At 42.0% G+C, this 21,264-nt stretch overlaps 1 protein-coding gene across 1 annotated transcript in view; it reads right to left on the bottom strand.

Annotated features, from left to right (window-relative positions):
- PLXDC2 (plexin domain containing 2) overlaps positions 1-19,432 on the bottom strand; it is a 284,357-nt gene extending 264,925 nt beyond the window's left edge. The window contains exon 1 of the mRNA XM_075143914.1: positions 19,000-19,432. Coding sequence (XP_075000015.1) covers positions 19,000-19,108 — 109 coding nt within the window. The 5' untranslated portion in view covers positions 19,109-19,432. The remainder of the gene's footprint in view (positions 1-18,999) is intronic.
- Positions 19,433-21,264: the final 1,832 nt, after the last annotated feature.

Raw genomic sequence — 21,264 nt, 5'->3', positions numbered from 1 at the left:
GAAAAGTCATTAGGCGTTCCCAGCCTCTTCAGTTCCTGCTTCCCCAAATAGCAGGACAATATTTTAAGAGCAGTAAACTCAAATCATCTTGTTTTAATTTAAGGTTATTCTTGCTATTTGCTTTTATATGCTAAGCATATAACTCATGCCAAACACAAAAAGTATCCACCTGCTACAGAGAAACTAATTAGATGTATAAGTAGGGGATTTTCTCCCTTGAAACTTGATCCTGCAGCCTATGCAGAGTTTTGAAGCAGTAAATACCTGCTACAGTATTGATACCACATGATTTAGCTTTTGTTTCAACCCGAGTTTTAGCCCCCGATTCTAACAACCTTTGAAAGCCCTGCATTATTATGCCACAGCCATAAGACTCAGGGAGAAGAAGTCACCAGCCTCCCAAGAGCTGTTGACCGGACCCGTCAGTTGACCAGACTGCACTGTGGACCCTTCTTCCTCCTGGGCTGGAGAGCTCCCTGAGCCTCATGCGCCTTCTTCCTCTTGGGCTCCAGTCACTGTGAGCACCTGGACCCAGGCTGTTCCATCAGGGACAGCTATAAAAACTAATAGTCAAATTGTTACTGGAGCCACTGGGATTTTTTCCAGACTAAGGAAAGAAAATTTAGACTAATCTCTGTAAGTATAGCAGTGCGCAATATTCATCAACATGCAAAGTTGATTGTATAAAGACTAGCAAAAAAAAAAGTGAGCAGAAGAACCCTGATATCTTCATGTAGTCACTTTATTTGAATGCAGTATGAGGTACTATTAGAAAAAGTATGAGGTACTAATAGAAGTGAAAAGTTGAAAAGTAAAGGTAAACTTCAAGAAAAGATAATTACTAAATGCTGTTTGCAGTCTTCTATTGATTTATCCCTTTGATTTGTACTGAGTATAAAAAAGATGACAAAATACTGAAAACCATAATTAAGCTAGGATAGACAGGGTTGTGCTTTCCTGAATACACCATGTTGTATCAATAACCAAAAGCAAAACTTGGAGTAGAATACACTCTTAGAACAGTAAAAGGAATGGTACCTCTGGGAAGTAAATACACCAAGTGTTCAAAAATAACGTCCTTATTATAGAGACCATGAAAACCAATGTATAAACAGGCAAATAAAGAATGAGGACAAAGAAAATTTACTGTATAACGAATATGAGGCCTTGTCTTTAAATATGTCTATGTATACACACAAGCATATATACATGTACCTACACACACCCCTTCTATCTGTACATTTATATAAGAGGTTACATACTGATAACAAAATGACTTGCAATTGGGCACCAGTCAAAATAAGGTCATAAATATTATCACCATATAAATCCACAATGTCCTACAACTTCTTCTAAATATTTCCAATTTATTTTGCATCTTTCCAACACAGTTGTGACATTTTACATTTCCCTAAATAATATTTAACAGCAGAAAACAAAGACAACCAGGACCGTAAGACCTGGCAGTCCCTTGTACACATTTCTCAGTGCTCCCCAGGCCAGCAGCTTTGCCCAGACCAGTCAGAGCTGCAGAGCTGAGCTCTTCAGCAATTGATGGGAAATGTTCTTCAAGAAACACATATTCAAATGCCCTGTGAGTACATGGGACTACTGATCAGAAGTGATTGTGTCCCAAGACTGACTATTATCTTTTCTATCTATTTTGATTTCAAGGACTAAATGGCTGGAATTCAATTTGCTCCCAAGTGAAAGACTTACTAAGCTGTAAACCCTTCACATTACCTGGTATTATTAAAAGTGAATAGAAAATAAACTCACCCAAACTCAATGCAAAATATAACCTTGTCTATTGAACATCTAGAAGTGCTTAAGGAGATTTTGGGCATTTAGCTCCCACTGACGTCAGTGCTAAATGCCCAAGATGAAGTAATTAGGAAACTGTACAGTAACAGTCACAGAACTGCATGGTATAACTGTAAGTTAATTTCATTTTATTAACTAAATTCTCATGTTTTCAGTTTTGCTGAGAGGGCTCCAAATGTATTGTGGTCATTGTAAAGCCAGACATTCCAAGCTAAATAGAGCACATGTTTCACGGAAGTTATTAAGCAAAGGATTAGAAAACTTTTAATATACTTTTTCCTATAAATCTGCTCTAAATATTCAGACAGTTGTATATCTTTCAGAATTGAGAAAATAATTTTACTTGATGACTTGATTAAATTTCTGAACCAAATAATTGTTCTTTAGAGAAAAGAAAAACATCCAGATGATGCATTTAATTTATAGCAGGCCTTAAAATAAATCATACAGGTCATTAATTTTATATTGCAAAAGGCCTATAAATCAGATTAAATGCTCAGTTGCATATATTGCACAAGAAAATTAACAGTTCACATTTGGATGCCTTTTCTTGGTTATCATTTCTTTGGGAACAACACTTCAGCAACTTGGCATATCTTTTTCAAGGTAAACTGAGCTGATGAATGATTTCTATATTAATTTCTAGGCTACACACGATACAATCTTCAGATCAAGGAAAGAATCCGAAAGATTGTTGTGCTGGGCTCCACATCCTGTCGAATATGGGGTTCTTCTAGCAGCGGAGCTTAAATTTTGGAGTACCTCTGCAGCTGGCAGATCCCACAGCCGAGCTCAGTCACAATATCAAGTCAGTTTTTTGCTACCTGTGAATATGTACTGTAATTCAGTGAAAGACCAGGTACATTTTATGTGTAGGCCAGAAGAAACGTTAGGGACTCACATACTTTTTCTTTGGTCCTTGCACACTGAGGCAGAGAAACTTTTGCTCTTAGTGAAATGCTTCTGAAGGGAGCATTTGGAAACCTGTCTTAGCAATGTAACTTGGGCTATGGCATTTCTCCAGATTTGTCCTCTTCTAAGGAGATTTCTAGGGCCTTCATTGTCTCCTTCACATAGACACAAGAGATGCTGAACATAAGCCTAGACCTTTCTAGGCCTCCATTTCTCTGACAAGTCTTTGCTCCAGGACAGTGCAGATCTCTGCCTGTTCCTTTGGCCTCACATAATTTCCACTTCTACTTCTTGCTCATAGCATTGAAGGAAAAATTAAAAAGTAAAAAGATGAGAAAGATGAGAACAGAACTGCAGGAACGTTTTAAAAAATCTACAATGACAAAGAAATACAATCCGTAACTAATTTAATAACTTCACATGGAGGTGGGGTTTTTTTGGGTGGTTTTTGTTTTTTTGGGTTGGGATTTTTTTTTTTTTTGTAACGTGTTATATTAATATTCCCGTGGCAGCAAAGCAGATTTCCTAATTACTCTAAGAGGCTGCAGCTTTACTCAGCAGTAAGCTTGAATGGCATCTTGCAGCCACAGAGAGAAGAAAAACCCAGTCTTGGATTGCCAAATATTTAAATGAAAGTTAAAGAGCTGTTGGCAGGATGGTGGAGTTCTGACCAAAATTGTAAAGAGGCTATTGCTCGTGTTTTAGTGAGTAGTTCTTGTATATTCAATTTTAAGTCTGTAGTTCCATCACTATAAAGTATACATAATATCTGCTCTGAAGGTTAAACATGAAAACACAAATTAGAACTGTGAGATTTTTTTTCTTGTGCCTACACCAAATTTTCTGTGTGTGATCTTGGCAAGTCATTCAATACTCCAGTGCTCCATCGCTAAAACGAAAATAAATAATAGCAGTTATTAGACATGGCAGTTTTGTGGCTAAATCCATCAGTCTTTACAAAGCACTTTAATATATGATGATGATGAAACCTATAGAAAAGCTTATAAATAGTTATTTCAAAATTCAAAGTCATCCATTCTAAATCCACAAATGCTAAGTAAAATATATTACAGCATAAATATCAAGAGGGATGGGAGGGAGAAAAAGCACATGACATAACTTTAAATCATGAAATGCACATGGGATTTCTCAGTGTGTTTTTAGAATGATGGCTATTATTCTTCAAATGCCATTTGGCTGAATAAATATGAACAGCAGGATAGCTATAGTTCAACGAACTTCCTACTAATACCTTGGCAGGTGGGTATCAAAATCCCTAAGAGAGCAAGAACAGAGATGCCTTGTTACTGATAAAAAGAGCAAGTTGAGGAGGATGGGCATCTCTGAACCAGAAACATGTTTTAGGATTCCTGGGAAAGATGAAAACTTGAGCAATTTGCCTTGGCAAATGAAGATAAATGATCTACCATGTCAGTTAACAAGTTAAGGAAATACAGCCCACAATTGCAGAGAGATGCACAGTGAGAGCAGAACACATTTATGTCCTGCATCTCATTTATAATGAAGCCATTATTTTGGGTTATATCTTAGTGCTTTCTGTGATTTGCAGTGCCACAATGATGGTCAGAGGATACTCTGTCAAGCTACAAGTTAAACCACTATTGCCACAGTACAGCTGTAAATACACAGAAAATTACCATAGGGCCAAATGTACTCAGCCTGTACTTATCTTTATCATCATTATTCATTTTTTTCCTCTTTCCCTCTCAGAAAAGCATGTTTATAGGAGTGTATAAACAACTGGATCTTTGAAGAAGTGCTATGGACCAGAAGGGCCCCACTCTGCCTTCCTGGCCCGTCCTCCACCCAAAGCGATGCCTTGCTAAAACAGGTGTTCAGGAATGAAAAAGGAAGCATTGCTCCTGAATGCCTAGAAGCATAGCCCAGCACAGACCCAGACAAAAAGTCCTTTCATTCCTCAGATATTTTTTACAAGGCAGCCATTGATAAGAGCAGTCACCTGGCGGGGAGATACAGGTTGGGAACTTTCCTTTTCCAGTTTACCTGTCCTATATAATTAAGAAGTTTCCGACATTCCTTAAACTGTGCAACGGTTCCTCCTCTCTGAGATTTTCAGGAGTACAGAATCAGAAAAAGTCGTCTTTGTTTTTTTTTTTTTACTTCTTTTTAAAGATTAAAAAAGAAACAGAATTAGAATAGAAAATGCAGTATTTTCCCCTAAAAGGACATTGCTTCCCTACAGAGCTTGTGAATATATCCTTTCCTATCTCCGCTTTCTGGCTCCCTACAGATTTAAATTAAAGGAACAGAATATTTGTCCTCAAAGTAACCTTTTTTTTTTAATCAACATGGATGTTTTGATCTCTTTCCTCTAGATTTGCAGGCTGAATAGCCCCACGGAATTAATACGGCTGCTGAAATGTATAGAGCGAACTGAATCAGGCCTTTCATTCCTGCCCAGTAAATGTTCTGATAGCTCTCGCAGTCAACCCATGGACTCTTGCGCTACTTGCTCCTCTTTTTCCCATTTCAAGAGCCTCAAACACTCTGAAAGCCAATGCACTTGCTTTACCTTTCCAATTAAGCAAATTTTATTATCATAAATTATAAGCAGGTAACAAAAATATAAACATCAGCAACAGGCAACCAGAACCTTCCAGCCTCCAAACCCCAAATACCTTCAAAGAGTATACTGAACAGCTTTGGGAAATGCAATATGTTTTCAGTACCAAGGTACCCTCCCATTCATTCTCTTCCTAGGAGTGTACAAGCCGTGCTTACTGCCCATGGGAAAGTGGTACCTAGCTGCACTGTGACCAAAGATCCCACACTGCAATATTTCTCAGACAGTAAGGGTTATTGAGCACAGTACAGAATTAGAGGGAAGGCTTTGTGGGCTAAAGACTCTTTTGAAATTGGCCCAGACTGTGGCTGCGTTGAAGTATGTGAGGGCAGATTTTAACCTCTTTTTTCCTAAATTAAATTCTAGATATAAGAAGCCCCACAAAAATTTTAGCAACACCTACCAGCGTGTTCTAGCACAAGTCAATTTGGCAAAGACTTTACATATGCACTTCTCTTCAAGCATACACTTCAGTCACATTTACTCTTCGCTGGGTAAAAAACTGGCTGGACGGCCGAGCCCAGAGAGTTGTGGTGAACGGAGTTAAATCCAGTTGGCGGCCGGTCACGAGCGGTGTTCCCCAGGGCTCAGTACTGGGGCCGGTCCTGTTCAATATCTTCATCAATGATCTGGACGAGGGGATCGAGTGCTCCCTCAGTAAGTTTGCAGACGACACCAAGTTGGGCGGGAGTGTTGATCTGCTCGAGGGTAGGAAGGTTCTGCAGAGGGACCTGGACAGGCTGGATCAATGGGCCGAGGCCAACTGTATGAGGTTCAACAAGGCCAAGCGCCGGGTCCTGCACTTTGGCCACAACAACCCCAGGCAACGCTACAGGCTTGGGGAAGAGTGGCTGGAAAGCTGCCCAGAGGAAAAGGACCTGGGGGTGCTGGTTGACAGCCGGCTGAACATGAGCCGGCAGTGTGCTCAGGTGGCCAAGAAGGCCAACGGCATCCTGGCCTGTATCAGAAATAGTGTGGCCAGCAGGAGCAGGGAGGTGATCGTGCCTCTGTACTCGGCACTGGTGAGGCCGCACCTCGAATACTGTGTTCAGTTTTGGGCCCCTCACTACAAGAAGGACATGGAGGTGCTGGAGCGTGTCCAGAGTAGGGCAACGAAGCTGGTGAAGGGCCTGGAGCACAAGTCTTATGAGGAGCGGCTGAGGGAACTGGGGTTGTTTAGCCTGGAGAAGAGGAGGTTGAGGGGAGACCTCATCGCGCTCTACAACTACCTGAAAGGAGGTTGTAGCGAGGTGGGCGTTGGTCTCTTCTGCCAAGTAACTAGCGATAGGACAAGAGGAAATGGCCTCAAGTTGCGCCAAGGGAGGTTTATATTGAACATTAGGAGAAATTTCTTTACTGAAAGAGTGGTCAGGCCTTGGAACAGGCTGCCCAGGGAAGTGGTGGAGTCACCATCCCTGGAAGTATTTAAAAGACGTGTAGATGAGGCCCTTAGGGACATGGTGTAGTGGGCATGGTGGTGTTGGGTTGACGGTTGGACACGATGATCTTAGAGGTCTTTTCCAACCTGTATGATTCTATGATTCTATGATTCTATGATTTTTAAGTGCTGTGCCAAATTGAGACTTGCAAGGGTAGCAATTATTTTTCTTTTTAATATGAATTTACATCTTTCCTCTCTTTGCCTTCTCCTGCTTTATGGAAAACATCAAAATGGATTTGAATTCTACTTAAAAGTCAAAAAAACTTTCCCTAGATCTCCAAACAATAGATTGTTGGAAAAAGAGGACCAACTGGCTGGCTCTTAGAACTGTACCAACATCAGTCTCAAAGACTCTGAAATAATTAGAGAGATGAAGTTAAAACTGTAGTGGATTTGTGATGATCAATAAAACATGATTGTGTCAGTGCAAGACATAACCAAACACTGGACAATCTCCTTGGCCACAGCGTTTTTAAATTTCAGTAGGAATGCTAGCTTGGTATCCACCCCCATTAAGCTGTGCCATAAAACAGCAAAATAGGGATAAAATAATGAAATTCAAATATAGGCATGGGAGGGTCAAGGCTAAAGCTAAAAGAATTGTTTTTATTTTACAGCCTACACTAACTAAAGCAAACTTCTGCAGATAAAGCTGGACATAACTTCCTATCCTGAAGACCTCACCTTCAGATTATTATCTATGCCTGCTTGGGGAAAAAATGTGATCCATTAACATCTCTGGGTCATCCCTTGAAGCTAACTGCAATTTTGTTTGTAAAGAGTAGAACAATAAACCATAAATTTGCATTCAAGAAGCAGCATGTAATAAGTGTTTACACTTAAATTTGATGTGAGCTGTGTGTGCTTATTGCTTCTCAAGCTCAGGCCACATTTCAGTTCCTTGGAGACAGATCATAAAATCTAAGCGAATATTTAGTTCGTGCATGTCCTAAATGTGTCTTGCACATAATAAAAAAAAAAAAAAAAAAAAAAAATCCCAACGTCCAGCTCTTAAAGGGGAATGCAACATACATGCATCAGAGGAGATATTAATCTCTGTAGTCCTCTGCTGTTACCCACTACAACAATATGGGGAGGTGGCAGTCAGTCTTTTCTGCAGGCTGAAAGATCCTTTTCTCCAGAAACTTTTTCAGGATCTGCAACAATGTGCAAAACTTATTGCCACTGTTGCAAATGGCCTGGGACTTTTGGGCCAACTAAATTCCAAGCTCCAAGATCAGAGAGAAATCTTAAACGTCTACATCTTTTTCAGTCCACCCATCTGTAGGACACCACTTGCATAAATGTTTACTTAACAGTAACAATGTAAGTGCAGTACTAAATAGAGAAAGTTTTCCATAACTGGAGCCTAGGGATGCAAGCCCAAATATTCCAAAGCATAAAGCCTGTTTTTGGTTTTTGATGTTGTTGTTGGTTTGTTGTGGGTGTTTTGGTTGTTGGTTTTTTTCCCTCACTGATGGCTTTATTAGTCTGGAAAAGATAATTTAAATTCCCTTTCAAATTAAGGCAGGGGGGGAACTCATATACTTTGCAAGTTAAGAATAACAGCTTTTTAAAATCTAATTTTTTTTTAAAGTTATCACTATTTCTGCAGAACAAAAAAACCCCACCATCAGTGATAATACAGCAGACGCTGAAAAGCACTGATTGTATTAGATCTATCAGTTCTGTTTTCAGCCACATACTCTACAGGAAATTTCAGCATGATTTATAGCATCAGCGGCACAGCATTGTATGTGGACTCTGTATAAATACGTGTGTTACACAGCATTTGTCAATAATCTTTCTGCTTAAAAGTTCATGAAGATATACTCCCAGTAAAAGCTGCTATCATATTTGTGCAGTAAAATAATAGTGTTCTACCTCTTAAAATGCTCATTTTCTGTGGAGGATGAACTATTTAAACAAAGAATTCAAGTCAGCAGTGCTGCAAGCTGATTGCTTTGGAAATATTTCTTCTGACTTAGTAATTACTGAATCTGGATTATTATTCTCAAAGTTTAATTACAGGAAAAGTAATTTTACAGTTTGTGAAACACCGTCACTCTCTTCTCTCCAAGAACTCAATGGCAAAACCAAAAAGATTGGGACATAGTCCTTCCAAATTGTCAAAGTGCCAACCAGCAGAAATCTGACCCAGTATTTGTCTATCCTTAAGACACACTTGTGTTTAGGAAAGAAATTTATTACATTAGACTATAAAATGTGGCAGTTTGGGATCTGCTGTATAAACAGCTGAGAGACACATCCTTCTCCTATTGTAAGCCTGAGTGAGGAGAAGAACATCAGAACCTGCAAAATCTACAGCAGTCCCAAACTAAGCCTTGTTGTCTCTGCACTGATCAGAGCCCTTAGTCAACCCTAATCTGGACTTTCTTCCAGATAGACACAGGTTATTTGATCAAAGATCTGACTGGGGTTTAAAACCTTAGATTAGGGAATTCAAGGATGAGAATGAAGAGAGAAATTACAGCCGTGAATTTGGTGAAGCACGGGGAAACTGGAAAGATAACTGGGCTATTGTAGAAAAACGCAACTTTCGCACTCTGAGACACTAACGATGTATTTTTAGCTTTGGCAAGGTAGTCACTTTTTTAAAACCACCTTCCTGTTTGTAAAATTAGGATCTTACCTTACTTCTACAAGGTCTTCCAAGAATAAGAATACTAATGAATATATAGTGCATAGCTCTGATGATTATGGGAATAATTGAGAACGCTGTAATACAAGTGTGGCCTGCAAAGAGCAATGGAGAAGTAGAGCGCACAAATTGCACCCTAATGAGTGATGGAAATCAAAGTCTGGGATTGAACCTCAGAGAATACCTAAACAAAGTTAGGAACACAAGCTGGATTCAAGTTTGCGTTAAGACACAGCATTAAAGGATTAAAATTAGTCCAAGGAGCTGAAATAACACAAATTCATATCCAGGAAAAAACAAAAACCAAAACCCAAAAAAACGCGTAATAAAGTACAAAGTTTGACCTTGGTATGACAGAACTGCCAATCCTCAAGCATCTCAGCTGAGGCAGAGTACTAGACCCCTTTTCAGGATGTATACATGGCTAGCTCAAGAGGCTGACAAAAGATAATGGTAGCTCCTTTTCTCCATTTACAAGTTTACTATAGGAAGAGCCATTTTGCAGGTTATTTATGCTATTCTAGAAAATGGCTCTTGAATTGAAACAAAACCAGTATTACCAACTCTGCAATAAATGTCCATGTAATCATGCATAAAACAAAACAGGAGGTGAAAAAGCCAAGTATATTAGGCCAAAAAACAAACAGAAAAACAGGCTAAGCAAGAACAGATAAAGAAAGACAAGCTTTCAAACAAAGCGTATTAAAATTAAAAATTCTTTTGCTATTGTAGAAACTTAAACTGTCGTCAATGCCCTCGTTATCTTCTGTGGCACGTTATACTTGTGGCTTCTGCTATTTTACCATGTGCCTGAAGACTGGGGCAGAGCGTTACTGATGGCCTGCAGAGCATGGGGGCATGTGGAACAGACATCCATGACACAATGGCTTCTCATCCCAGGGGAAGACTTGATGACCTAAATGGTCCCTTCTAGCTATGCTATCCTAGGAAAAATTGTTAAGACAACTTACTACTATTATTTTATTTGTGCATTGGAAAGATAGGAATGCCTCCAACAGCTTGCAGTATTGGAAGTGAAATGAGAAGGTTTGGGAAGGAAGGATAAATACATTAACATTAACAAAACTGGAAGCAATTATGTTTTTGCTTAGCTTGATGTTTAATAGGAGAAAGCCCCCTTCGGTTTTCTGTGGTTGAATGCAAACATGAAAAGCCGTGTACTTCCACAGTGTACAACTATACATTTCAATTATTAAGTCTTGCAAAATTTGCATAATAAACTAAAAAGCATTGCATTACATATACTTTATTCATAAAAACTGTTTTTAAAGAAAATGAATAACAGATGTAATAAAAAGTAAATAGAAACCAGAACTGATGATAATCTATAATGGTGATTCATCCCATCCATTTCCTTTGTTTTGAGACTACAACATAGATCAGTATATATATGTTTAAATAGGAACCAGTAATAAATTGTGTTGATATTGAGGTCAGGTTTCTGCAATACACCAAATGCCAAGCTTCTAGTCCATAAATGCCTTCACTGCAAATAAACCATAAATCTATTATCTTTACAGCAGCTGCAATCTGGAAAATGTGCTTTCTTTTAATTCAGTTGCCTCATGAATATCATATAAACCAAGAAGCAACCTGAATGAGAAATATGTTATAAAGTAAAAAAAAAACTAACTGGATGATCTGGACGACTGTTTTTTTCAGCTGTTACCCCCTTTCTTGTCATCAAATAAAAGTAAGGTTTCTACAAGATAAAATGGTCTGTTCTTACAGGGCTTACATTATGTAGCCAAATTCTTAACAACAGTAAGTCTCAATTAGAAATAACTAGAAAGTTAATTTCCCACCCTAAATCAAAATGTTGATCTTGTTCTGATTAAAAGTAAACCGTCAATGTTTGCTGTAGGATATGAAATGAAAAATATATATATACACACACATAAACTCCAAAACAAAGTGCTTTTCAGTTATGCTTATACATCCTAATATAATAATTTTAATTTAAAAGTCAAAATGAAAAATTTGGAATGAGACATTTTATCATCATCAAAATAAGAAACTCAAAATTACTTGTTTTGACACTTCCCAGTTGCAATATTTGACAGGAACATGTCAAATTTGATATAATTTTCCAATTTCAACTAGTTGTTTCTTCGAACATTTTTTGACTAAGCCTATGTAACACTTGGTAGTATTAAAGAGAAGTCAGGTATTCTACTTTTCCAGAGTTTATATGTTGTTCTAAGACTATTTATAACGCTCAGAAGTTTAAAAATACTACATTCATTCTCCTCATAATTTTATTTTCACCTCCCCTACCTTGTCCAATATGCAGTTTTTTCTGTCTCTCTCTCTCTTTTAAATCTCACTTGACTAATGAGAGCAGGTCTGATCCATCTGACCTAGAGCATGGCCACATGAACTACTGAAACACTGCAAGTGAGGAGGAAGCAATCTCTGAAGCAGGCAGGAAGGGCAACAAGGAGATGAAGGATGGGAGAGAAGAGCCTAGGAACTCTGAACCGGTCCTGCCACGAAAGGATTCCTGACAGAGGGCCTTAGGTTTATATCTCAGTGTGACTGAGGTTGAATTGCAAATACATACTGTCTGGCTTGCAAATTCAAAAAGGGAGTCACATACACCCACACAGGAAAGTAGAAACATGCAGTTGGAGAATATAATGGAGCAACTATAATAATAAAGACTCATGCTGGCTCCCAATTCTCTGTGGAGGCCAAGATAGCATTTTCTAATGGATTTTTAGTTCAACGACTGACTTATCAAAAGAAAAACCTGCATAGTGATGAACTCCCCCCTCTAACACTTCACCCTTCAGAAAACACTGAAGTTACAATGGATGATACTTGCCTTTTACAATCGGCCTACTAACAACTCTTGTGAAGAGGAAAGCTATAATTATTCAGCCCAGATGCAGTATTGCCCATTTAATGTTTGCAGGATTCACATTATGACCAAAGGGGAGTGGGGGGAGGGGGAAGATAATGTTGGAATAGAAGAGAATATTAAATATGACTCAAAGTGCTTATTACTGGATAACCTCTGCATCCTATTCTGCTAGTAAATGCAGACGAAACTTCCAACACAATCTGCCCTACTAACTACAGCAGTTAAGGAAAGCTGCAATAAAAACTATAAACAACATTGCATCCCTGTAACATAAGCAGCCCTTTGACACAGTTCAATTACATCTATAAAGAAAAGGACCAGAGCTCCCAGCAGCAACTCTGAAACAACATATACTTGAAACGTTACCAGAGATAGGTTAAATGGAAAGGTTTATATATTCCATTTGTGGAATTCTCCCGATTCAAGTCAAGGATTTTTCACTCAATAAAACGACATGGGTTAAGTGATGCCTGCCTAATGTCCAAAAAAGTCTCTATGAGAATATCTTAACAGAAAAAAAAAAAAAAAAAACCCAAACCTGCTTATAATGGAACCTAGGTAGTGTTCATATTAAAAGTTCTAAACCAAGTAAGAACAAAATCTGATTTTAAAAGCCTTATTTCATGACATAAGAACTCTAACTAAAGCAGCATTTTAAATGTCTTTGCCTTTTCTGCAGCCACAGAAAGTGTACGTTAAAATCACATTAAACCCACATATATCATTGGCAAATGAGAGACAGAGGCCTCAAGCTAAAAGAGCACTTGAATCCATGCTTGTATTTTATCTAGCTGCAGAGTTCAAGGTGAACCCTTGTGTACTTAAAGCTACCCACACAGAATGATTCAAGATAGGTGGGTGAGACCTTGAAAGGTCACCTTGTCCAGCCATTTGCTCCAAGGCAGGAATAGCTGCCTTTCTGGACAGAATGACATTTCAGACATATGTTTATCTAACCTGTTTCAGTGATGAAGACTACTCAGAGATAATCTGCTCCCCTAGCCTTAACATTTAGAAGTCTGCCTTGCTGCAATTTAAGTCATGACTTCTTGTTGAGGACAAGTTATTCCCTTCTTCTCTGCAGAAGCCTTTTACAGACTTGAAGATTGTTACCATGTCACCTCTTGGTTTTATTCTCTGTAGCAGTGTTCTTTCCTTTTTTTCTTCATATGACACTCCTGAATTAATCCACATATTTCTCAAAATGCAGTGCTTGAAACTGAAGGGAATATTCCTGTTGGGATCTTACCATTGTCAAGTAGAGCAGATGCATCACTCTTGTGATATACTGTCTTGTATCTATCTTCATATTAATCCTTACATTTCTCTTGATGTATCATCCCATCAATATGTTTGCTACTTTTGAAACTGTGTGTTCAACTCAGGTGTCAAGCCTGACCCTGGATCTGGCCTAAGAACCTGCTCCATTTGCCCATTTCAGAAGAGAAAAAGGTTGGGCCAAATCCAACTTGAAAACACACTCCTACGTGCTGCCTTTTGGTTGAGGGAGATGAAAATGTTACACAAGCTCTTTCCAACCCAGAATTTACAAGGACATTTAGCAAAACTGATTGCTCAATGTTGACAGCAAGGAGTGCTAATGGAAGCTATGTTTATTAGTTGGATGAGGAAAAAGAAAAGAGAAGGAAGCGGAGGAAGTGTTCCATGATGAGATACAGCACCCAGCACTCACAAACATTACCTCAAGGCAATGCTTTATGCTCATTTGTCAGAAGCCACAAACAAAAACAAAACCCACGTGCACTTAGCACGGCTTCTCTGCATACTTCTCCATGGAAAGTAATCTCCTGGGTTCTTCCAGTTCCTGCTGTGATTATGCAGTTCTGCAGTTTAGTAAATATGGTATCTGCCAATTGCACCACATTAACACTCCCAGCTCAGCCCTCATCAAACCTAATAGTTGGATATAATTTCACACTGCTGGCAAGCTTGCAACATTTCCTTGTACTGGATGAGAAATGCTCCTGTCAAATTACCTTTTGTTCACTCTGTAGAGAGCCTCCAGCACGCGCTTACCTTAACTACTCCCTTCTTAAATTGCTTTGGCATTCATTTTCCTTAGGAAGCATGAACCACACCAGGAATTTAAAATACACTCACATCAGTTACCCCAGCTGTGTTCTCAGTCTAAGAGACTGTGGCCTTGATAAGTTTTGAAACCGGGGCTGCTACAGAACTTTCTTTTTGCCAGTGCTTTCAAGGTTACCAGCAGCAGAACTGCTCAGTACTTCAACAGTCCACAAAAGTCACCACGGTGACTTTTATCAAAAACAGAGTCAAATGATGCTTTTATTTTTATTTCTTTTAATAAGAAATTTTTATTTCCTTTGTGGAGAAAACCAGTAGAATTCAACTGAGCATGTTTCTTGTGTGATAGCTGTCCTTAGCATAATTCAAAGCAAAGCAACTTTCCAGGCATCGCTGCACAGTAGTCCTGCAGGAAACACAAGCTTCAGGTCCAAACCTCCATCACCTGAGGTCTGTGCAGGTAGAGGGACCTGCAGCACTGCTCCACCAAAAATGTGCCAAAAAGTCCTTAATGAAAATGCTAACTCACCATAGGTCTGTGACTATTTTCCTCAGTGGGTCTCTCTTATCATCTGACATTAGGAATTCCCCCATCTACCTCCTTCATGGTCTCAGGAATCTCTTCCCCTAAAGGAAACAGCCCTCCTGAACTGCAAATTTTTTTTGAGAAATCTGGTATTCAGCAAGGCAGTAGGTGTTGTCCCAGCATTTTGCTTTAAATGGCCTGTATGTGTTGCTAATAAATTGTTGCCCAGAACAAAAGAACTTTTCAAACTATAAAGACCTTTTCCTCATTTTCTACATTTGTTTACAATGTAGAGAGCTGGTTTCCCTGTTATTTATCATCAACTCCAAGTTAAGTGTCAGACAAAACCTAATGTTGGAGTCAAGTATTTGCTAGGTTTTAAGTGCCTACGTGAGGATGTAAACTCTGAAGAGGAATATTTACAACCAAACAAAAACATTGCTTTCCCCAAGGGATTTTTAAACTTTCAATGAACAGTGAGTATTGCTCTTACTCTAAATTTGTGGAAATTATTTTCTGTGAAACTGAATTTAATACCTAAGTCAACCTTATCATAGTCTTAATTTACCCACTATTTACTAGCATATTTCAAGCCACTCTTTCAGAGGAAATGACAAAAAGCGCAAAAAATAAAAGTATAAACCAGGATGAAAGTTAAAAAAGATTACTTCTTTAAAGGGAATTCTTAGTAAAATACATATGATATGTAAATAAAATTTACTCTTAAATGTCATCGGGATCCTCTAACCCGATTGTCCCCATTTCCATATCATGTACAAAAAAAAAAAAAAGTAATTTTGAATGCAAGGAGAAAAAAATACCTGACACACATGTCGTCTAATATTTCATTTCTTTTGACACTTCTAAGATAAAAGCTGAAGGTTCAAATGTATAATGGCGAAAGTTTAGTTTTGGTTGTTTTGGTTTTTTAAACAGAGTAAAGCTCAGGCAATACAGAAAATGTGACTATTTCAGCAGTAGATAAATGCTAGATAAACACTGCTTAACAGTAGTTTATCCCATAAAAATAATTCTACCCCTCTCTGAATGCTGATGCCTGGAGACAGCTACAGTCCAATGAATATAAATTATACCAGGATTGTGGAATATGCTTCGACAGAAGAAAAGTTGCAATAACAGCCTCCTAATTCCGACTGATGGTGTTTGCAAAAGCATGTAACATTTTCAAGGCTTCTTGTGGCAATAATTCAACAATCGGTGAGCCCTCACTTAAACAACTGGGAGCCTTAATTGTGCGAGCTTTCAAAGGACCATTTGCTTCGCTTCTCTAAATTCATGGTTACTGTAAAACACACGTGCACACAAACCTTACGTTTAAGAACCTTCATCCCTGATTTGTAGCATTTTTGTCAGCAAAAGCGAAGCTCTGACCAGGCGGGTGGAGCGCTCCCGGAGCAGAGCCGCATCCCGCGCGGCCGCCGCTGTGCCCTCTAGCGGGGACAGCCCCGCTCCTGCCAGCGCAGCCTCACACCTTCCTCACAAAAACCTGGGCTTTAAAAACACCCAGAGGCAGCCAGACAAGTTCCGGCATGCCTAGAAAATAATTTGACTTGAATTGGTCTGACCTGATTTTACCCAGCAAGGTAATTCTGCGGAGCTAGCAAAAAATGTCTGTGCATTTTTTTTACGTCTCTGTTGGAATCATAGCATATCCCTTTGGGAGCATCCTCAGAAACCCTCCAGCTCTGCTAGGGCATACTAAACGTTTGCATTTCTTGCTACTGCTATTTCATTCAGTTTCAATAAGGTCTTTTGCTACTGAGTGTTCAAAGAATATGTCAAAACAGCCCCTCTTTAAGAATTTGCAGCTACTTCAAAGATCTATTTTTCACTTTAATTCTTTAAAGGTCTTATCTGAGCTAACTGAGGCATACGGTAGACACTAAATAGAGTAAAACACTTTTTATTTTGACTCGCAGAGACTGAAGTTGAATTTCCCGGGCTTTACATAATAATTATCCTTAATCTTATTGATCAGACACAGTCCCTCACTGCATTTTTTCCAAAGAAGAGCAGTACTAAAAACAAACAAACAAACAAAAGGAATGATGAAAACATGTTAAATACAACTCTGATTATGTTAATAACATTTAATTATTGCTGTCATAGTAGTCTTTTTAACCAAGAGGGAAGGAAAAGATGCCAAGGTTATAAACATCTAGCTGTCAAAATTGACATCAGATTGTCCATCTTACTAGTTGAAGAACACAATCGCTTGGTATATTTTCTTCAGAATGTATTAAATATCAAAATAATATTTGCCTTGATAAACTTCATATCACATTCAAGAAGACACGAGACATTAATAAGTGATTTACGGATAAGCAAGCTGTTGGTATATCTTCTATTTAGCACCTCCTGGTGCAGACATTGATGACTATTACAACTTAATAGCCTAAATCAGTGATGTGCAGTGATTATTTTCTCACTGATAAATTATATTTCATTTAGTCAGCACTGACATTTTCTTCTCTGGATACAATGACTGGAAGATTAATAGACTTTGTGAACTCAGTCCACTGCCACACAACATAGTCATTTTCTTTTTCCAATCTCACCACCACACTTTATTTTTCTTTATAACTAACATTAACAAATACCAACATTTGTTGCTTAAAGCCCCGAGAGCAGCAGCATGAATTTTGCAGCAGTACATCACAAGTCTCCTCCTGGTTTTTCCCTTTGGCCCCAAGTGACATGTGAGCCCCAGCAACCTGCTGAGCTACCTTGCCATTTAGCAATTCCCAAACCCAGTGGTAGGCCCCTGCCTGGGAAAATCCCTGCTCTGTCTGGCACATTATCTCACCGGACATTTCAAATAACTCCCCAGTCTCTTGTTCGGGTCAGTTACGCTGTGACCACAAAATTCTTCACATTTGTATCAAACCTTTAGAAAAGGAAGTAGGGGCAATTCTGTTGCACCAGGGAGGCCAGTGGACGTGTTTCATCTGATAATAATCTGGCTGGTATTTCGACTATAAAGGCACAGCTTTTGAAAATATCTATAAGCTAGAAGCTGCTGCTGCAAGGTCCCCTGACACACGAATACCACGACTTTCCTCACTTGTTCCTTAAAAATCTATCCGCAAACACACCAAGCTTTCTTTTAGCAGCTTTCCCCTCCACAGCACAGGAATGCAGGATAGAGAAGGCTTTAGTGATCAAAAGGGAGCCCCGTGCTGTGGGAAACAGTGGCTGGATAGAAAGCACTACAGGTGCTGTGTGTCATGCATTAACAGGTGTCTCCGAGAAGGACTGACAAGAGGACCCTAATACTATCACAAGCAAACTTAGTCATCAGAGCAAGCCTCTCGCTCCTAAGGAACAGGTCCCACAGCCCTGTGGGGCTTCTTCCATTATCTTGCTCCTTCTCTCAATGCCTGGTTTCCAGGGAAGGCTGCAAGCTACTGACTTCCGCGGGGGAGGAGAGTGCCCGCTAGCTCTCCCAGGCAGGATCTGCAAGGAAACTTTGCCTCCCCTTCCTCGGCTCGCTGCCGTGGGAGCAGCGGGCCCCACCTCGGGCGGGCGGGGGGAGGTTGCCCGGGCCCCCGGGCCGCCGCTCCCCGCTGCCTGGGGCTCCCGGGGCAGCCGGTGTCGCCGTCTCTCCCATCCCGGCGCTTGAGCGGGAGCCCTTCGCCTGCGGGACTGTCTCGTACGTGGCTGGGAAAGAGGCTCCGGGGACCCCTCGAAGGGGCTGGGGAGGGGAACAGCACCGGCTCCCGGTGATCGTGGGGCAGATTTATTAAAGGAGGAAAGTCCCAAATTCTCATTAAAATAAATAAATGAAGTAATGGAGAGCTCTTTCCGGAGAAGCCGGGGGAGGGAGGTGTGGAAAGTCGGGACCGCGGCCATCCCGGGCCTCCCTCGGGAGCAGGGGGAGCCAACCCCCAAACGGCATTTACCCTCTCCGGGTGCGCAGCCCGCGGAGCTGCCGGCGGAGCCCACACCGCGCCGGTGCTGCGGGAAGGCGGCGCGGCCCCCTGACCCGATCCACCCCGGCCCGGCCGCGCTGCCCCGGGCTCCGCGGCGCTGCCCGGGCCGGCCCCGCCCGGCAGGTACCGGCCTCGCTTACCGCGGCTCTGCCTCAGCGTCTCCCCGCCGGCGAGCTGGCAGCGCTCGCTCAGGCACTGGAAAAGTAATAGAAATCCAGCAGCTAGTTTGCTTCTCCGCAGCCTCGCCATAGCACGGAGCCTGCCGAGACAACTCTCTGGGGTGGGGGGTGCGCGCCGCTCCTTGTCGGAGGTGGGAAAGTCCGGGGGGGGGGGCCGCGGAGAGCAGTCCTAGCAGGCGCCGAGTCGCCCTGTCCTCGAACCAGCTCTCATTTAGCGGGGCGGCAGGGACGAGCCACCGGGGCTGAAGGCGCTGGACCGGGTCTGGGGGGTGGCGAAGGTGGGGGGGGGGGGCTCCGTCCCCCCAACTTGCACGGCCGCGCCGCTCTCAGTCCAGCGGCATCACCGCTGGGAAAAACAAGCCCAGCCTCGCCTGCGAAGTGCCAAACTCTTCCCTCTTCGCCGCCTGCTGATAGATTTTAGGAGAGCCACTGAGATCCTCCCTTCCTGGCTTGCCCCCACCCAGCTCCCTTCCCCCGCAGGGTGAGGCAGGGTGCTTTAGCGATGGAGCCTCCCCTCGGTACACCGCTACCGACAAAACCCCTCCAAGGGAAACGAGCGGGGAAATCTTCCTGCTTGAGCCGGCGGGCCAGCCCCGAGCCCCGGGGGGAGCAGGACCCGGAGGGCGGGCGGATGCGCCGCGGGAGAGGATGTGCGAGCGGCGAGGAGGCCGGAGGAGACGAAGAAGTTCTCCTTCTCTTTCGGGGCGGTTTCCGCGGCCGGCGGTGCTAGTGCGGGGCCGAGGGCAGCCGCGGGAGGCGGGCGCTCCCCCGGCCCGCAGCGCGCCCCCCGCCGCCGTGCGCGCCCGCGCTGTCGCCGCCGCCCGCTGCGCAAGGGTGGGCGGGTGGGCTCGCCTGAGGCTGGGTCCCGGCCGCCCCCTCTCGCTCTGACCCCCGCCCGTCTCCGCAGGAGCGCGGTGGGACGCAGGCGCCGGGACTGCACCGTCTCTCCCGCTGCTGACGGCGGTGGAGCGCTCCCGCAGCCGCGCTCCGTTCCACGGGCTGCCGCTCGGCCACGGCAGCGAGCCGCGTGGAGGTCCCGGGAGGCGGCTCGCTGCCCCGGAGCGCCGGGAGCCTACAGTGCACGGCGGGAGGCTGGGGCCGACGCTCGCTCCTTGCGCGGCCGCGGAGCGGCACGGTGTGTGTGTGGAGCGGGGCGATGGCGGACGGCGCGGATAGCTCCGAGGGACGGAGAGAGCCCAGCCCGCCGTCGCCCGGTTATTCAAAAGTTGCTTTGTAAAGATGCGTCCGTTTCGCGGACTGACAAACTAAAGTAACCCTCAAATCCCCCTTCCCTACTTCCCTCCCCCCAAAAAAATTTTCCCTGTGCTTCCGGGGAAACCAGCCTGCCTTCACTCTTCCCATCCCCCCCCCTTTTTTTTTATTTTTCTCTTCGTAAGTCGAAGAGTTGCTTCTGCACACTCATCATTTCAAAAGTGCAAGGACTGGGGGCTCTCTCCTGCAAAAATTGATCTACATGCTTAATTTAACGCACCGTGAATAATCCCAGCCCCTACATTAATCTGTGAACAACGGCGCGGAGACAGAAACTAGCCGAGGGCGCATCAGTCAAGCCCAGACAAGCGAAAGGGGCACCGGGCGGCGGCTTTTTACCAGTTCAGCAAACTGTGGCGCTGGTAATCAGTTGAGCTCCATGTAGAGAACCATGAATGCACCAGCCTCTCAACCCTTGCTACAAAATAATTAAATTAATTAGGACGACAATTAAATTAATCAAATAAATAGGGCTACAGAATGTCAAACATAGCAGATAACTAATACTTAATCACAAGAGAACAACTAGCAACGAGACTGTGTTTTCCCTTAATTTACCACTATTTCTGAGATTAAGAATTCATCAGCTCCATTGTAATTGTCTTGCTCTTTCATCTTTGATGTGCTTATGTGTAAATCAAAGCAGAACACTTGTGGTTTTAAGAAGTATATTTGAAGTATAAGCAGAAATTTGCAAAATCTTTTCAACATATATTCAAATAGGATACCGGAGGATAATACCAGTAAGGTTTATCCATGTAAGTTTACAGTGGGCTCTTCTAGTTCAACCTTTTTGCACATCCCCTTGGTAAAAATAAAGATCCTTTTCGACCAGTTCAACTAATGCTAGAATATAACTGCAGAAATTCTTTCCTAAGAGAAGATGACACTGAAGATCTTATGCTAAGTAACAGCAGGAATGAAATCCTGGCCTCGCTGAAATTTGTGGGAATT

Source organism: Calonectris borealis, chromosome 2, assembly GCF_964195595.1.
Source record: "Calonectris borealis chromosome 2, bCalBor7.hap1.2, whole genome shotgun sequence".
Classification (NCBI taxonomy): domain Eukaryota; kingdom Metazoa; phylum Chordata; class Aves; order Procellariiformes; family Procellariidae; genus Calonectris; species Calonectris borealis.
Note: the sequence above shows the minus strand (reverse complement) of the source record. Positions and strands in the feature narration are given on the sequence as shown.